The sequence below is a fragment of the Coptis chinensis genome, chromosome 7 (assembly GCF_015680905.1).
Source record: "Coptis chinensis isolate HL-2020 chromosome 7, ASM1568090v1, whole genome shotgun sequence".
NCBI lineage: Eukaryota > Viridiplantae > Streptophyta > Magnoliopsida > Ranunculales > Ranunculaceae > Coptis > Coptis chinensis.
Window position 1 is genome coordinate 38,330,724 of NC_141462.1, and position 3,233 is coordinate 38,333,956.

General features: G+C 38.9%; 1 protein-coding gene across 1 annotated transcript; it reads right to left on the reverse strand.

Annotated features, from left to right (window-relative positions):
- Positions 1-1,114: 1,114 nt before the first annotated feature.
- LOC147487445 (uncharacterized) lies at positions 1,115-2,491 on the reverse strand. Its single transcript, XM_086574035.1, has 2 exons — positions 1,832-2,491; positions 1,115-1,777 (listed from the first exon to the last, which is right to left on the reverse strand). The coding sequence occupies exons 1-2, from the start codon at positions 2,489-2,491 to the stop codon at positions 1,115-1,117; spliced, it is 1,323 nt and encodes a 440-aa protein (XP_086430161.1).
- Between the last annotated feature and the right edge of the window lie 742 nt (positions 2,492-3,233).

Genomic DNA, 3,233 nt, shown 5'->3' on the forward strand with positions numbered 1-3,233 from the left:
AAATAATGTAGTTTCCTTGTCTCTGGTGTATGGCCCCATAAAAAAGATCTTCTGATAATCTCCATTCGATCCAGTATTTGTGCAGGTAAAATTGTACAGGACATCATATGAGTAGGCAACGAAGATAAAACAGAATTTACCAGAGTGAGTCGGCCTGCCTTAGATAAACAATTAGCTTTCCATCCGGCCAGTTTCCTTTGAAATCTTTCCAGAAGAGGACTAAACCTGTGAACTCTACCCTTCCCTGTTAAATTTGGTACTCCCAAGTACATTGGCAGGACAGAAGTAGACGGCATCATGAAACTTTTTCTCAAAAAGTCAACAAACCTTCTATGCAATTTGGGGTGATGAATTATTTGCGACTTGGTTCTATTGATAGTCTGACCTGAAACTTTACAATACTCCGTTAGCAGATTGTTCAAATGATGCTGCTCCTCAAATCCACACTTACCCAGGACTAAAAGATCATCAGCATACATTAAGTGAGACACCGGCTGAGAAAATCTCCCCAATTTGCAACCATGTATAAGCCCTTCTCTATTCATTTTCAAGAAATTCAAAGACAGTAGCTCTGAACATAAAATAAAAAGGTAGGGTGAAAGGGGATCACCCGGTCTTAGTCCTCTAGAAGGCTTAAAAAAACCATGTGCAGCACCATTTAGTAACACAGGGTAAGAAACATTCTGAACACAAAACATTATCTTGTTAATCCAGTCCACTGGAAACTCAAACTTGGTTAGCATCACCCTCAGAAAACTCCATTCAATTTTATCATAAGCTTTCTGCATATCAATCTTCAGAGCAAAATATTTAGCTTTTCTATTCCCATGCCCTCTTATCTTATGATAAAATTCATTTGCAAGCAAAACATTGTCATGAATACTTCGCTTGGGTAAGAAGGCAGTCTGAAAAGGACCAATAATTCTTTGCAAGATAGGTCTCAATCGATTGACAATAATCTTAGAAATGATTTTGTAAACCACATTTGTCAAACTGATTGGCCGAAAATGTTTCGGGAGTGAAGGATTCATGATTTTTGGAATTAAAGCAATGAAGGAATGATTTAGCTGCAGGGAGAAAGAGCCCGAAAGGAAAAAAAACTTTACTGTCGCACTTACTTGATCCCCCACCAAATTCCAGAAATGCTGGAAAAAAATGCCCGATATCCATCCGGTCCCGGAGATTTAAAAGGCTTCATATGCTTCGAGGCGATGACTATTTCAGCGATGATCACTCCTTTTAACAAGTTGGATTTTTCATCTTCCTCAAGAGATGGGGCATGAACATTGAAAATCTGTGACATAAGATCAGGATCCGAAGTAGTCATTGTGTCTTCAAAAAATTCACTGAGCCTATCACCTATTTGTCTCCTTTCAGTTAAGATGCCACCATTTCTATCTCTGATTGAGTGTATATAATTCCTTTGCCGTCGACAGTTTACCATATTATGGTAGAACCTTGTATTCTGTTCTCCAAATTGGAACCAATCTAGACAAGCTTTACGCCCCAATGATTTGCTTTTCGTACCCGATATATCATTATGTTCCAGTATCAATTCATTCTCCACCTTGAATAAATCTTCTGTGTCATTGTCATTCTCTATCAAACTTTGAATCTCACTCAGCCGCTGTAAAACACACTCCAACTTATGTTCCACCTCACCAAATACATGCTTATTCCACCATTTTAATTTTTCTTGACAATTTTGCAGCTTCTTACATAAGACAAAAGAAGGAGAACCTCGCACTTCATTGTGAAAAACATCTCTTATCTGCTCCTAACAGCCATCATGTTGCACCCACATTATTTCAAACCTGAACGGTCGTCTAACCGTTACCCTGTCTTGTAGCAACTTTAGAATCAGAAACTTATGATCAGAATTGGTGGCCAACACATGATGAACTCTACAGCCAGAGAATCTTGAACGCCAACCTTCATTTGCCATCATTTGATCAATTCGTTCCCATATTCTATGCCTCCCATTCTGTCTATTTGTCCAGGTGTAAATACTACCCACAAAACCCAAATCAAACAGCTCACAATTATCCATCATATCCAAGAAATTCCTCACTTTGGGATAATTAAAAGATTTTTCTTCTGGACAAGTTATTTCATTAAAATCACCCATGAGCAACCATGATTCATTATTTGTGGGTTTAAACATAGTAAGAACAGGCCACTGTAATCTCCTAATACAAGATTTAGAGTTACCATAGACACATGACAAAAAGAAACCTTCATGTACTCCATTCACTATTACTGATATTTTACAGTGAATGAACCACGAGTCGGACATCAAAACTTCAACAACCACAGATTTATCCCAAAAGATCCACAAACCACCAGATAACCCTTGGCTTGGAACTACAAAAGACTCAAAATCCCCTAATCTTTTAATTAAACTGACTCCTTTATTTACAGAACACTTAGTTTCCATAACAAAACTAAAGATAGGCCTGACATCCTTGATTTGTTTTTTCAGCTCCTCCATCATCGAAGGTCGGCCACTCCCTCGACTGTTCCAAGCTAGAAGACTCATGGAATCTTTGGGGTCTGCTTACGGCTAGAACCCTTAACCGACTGAAGCTTTTTGCCTTTCCCCACTGAATTCTTATTCTGAAGTATGTTAGGGCGCTCAACCTCCACCTCACATACATGAATAGGAGTTTTCCTTCTTGATTCTCGATCCTCCTCAAGGAAACTTTCAACCAGTTCATTGACATTCTCCCCGTCTTGTTTCATCTTATCCTTAGCTGCAACCCCTTGTGATATCTCTTGTCTTTTATAAGAGTAATCCTCTTGATGAACAGGCTGATTATGTAGCTGAGCCAAATCGATGAAATGAAGCTTATGAGGATCAGTTGATATCTGAGCAAATCCAGGCGGACATTCCAGTTCATGCAAAGGATGAAATTTATTGAAATCCATTTGAGTTGAAAAACCAAATTATCCTGGGTTATCGCTTCCACCGCAAAGGTAAGTGATCATGTGGAATTTGCCATCCGTTTCATTGCTTGTAGGCCATCATGCATGCAGATTGAGGTGATGATATGTCAATGATCATGGGAGCTTTTAAATGTTCAGCCATTGTGTTGATCGCTTTGAATTAACCGAGGAGTCACGACATTTGTGATCATCGGAAGAAAAGGTTGGTTTAGATCGATGGTAAACAAAGAAGGAGAAGCCATAAACAATTCGGTCTCCAAAGGGTTTTGGAACATAGCGAAGTTTTG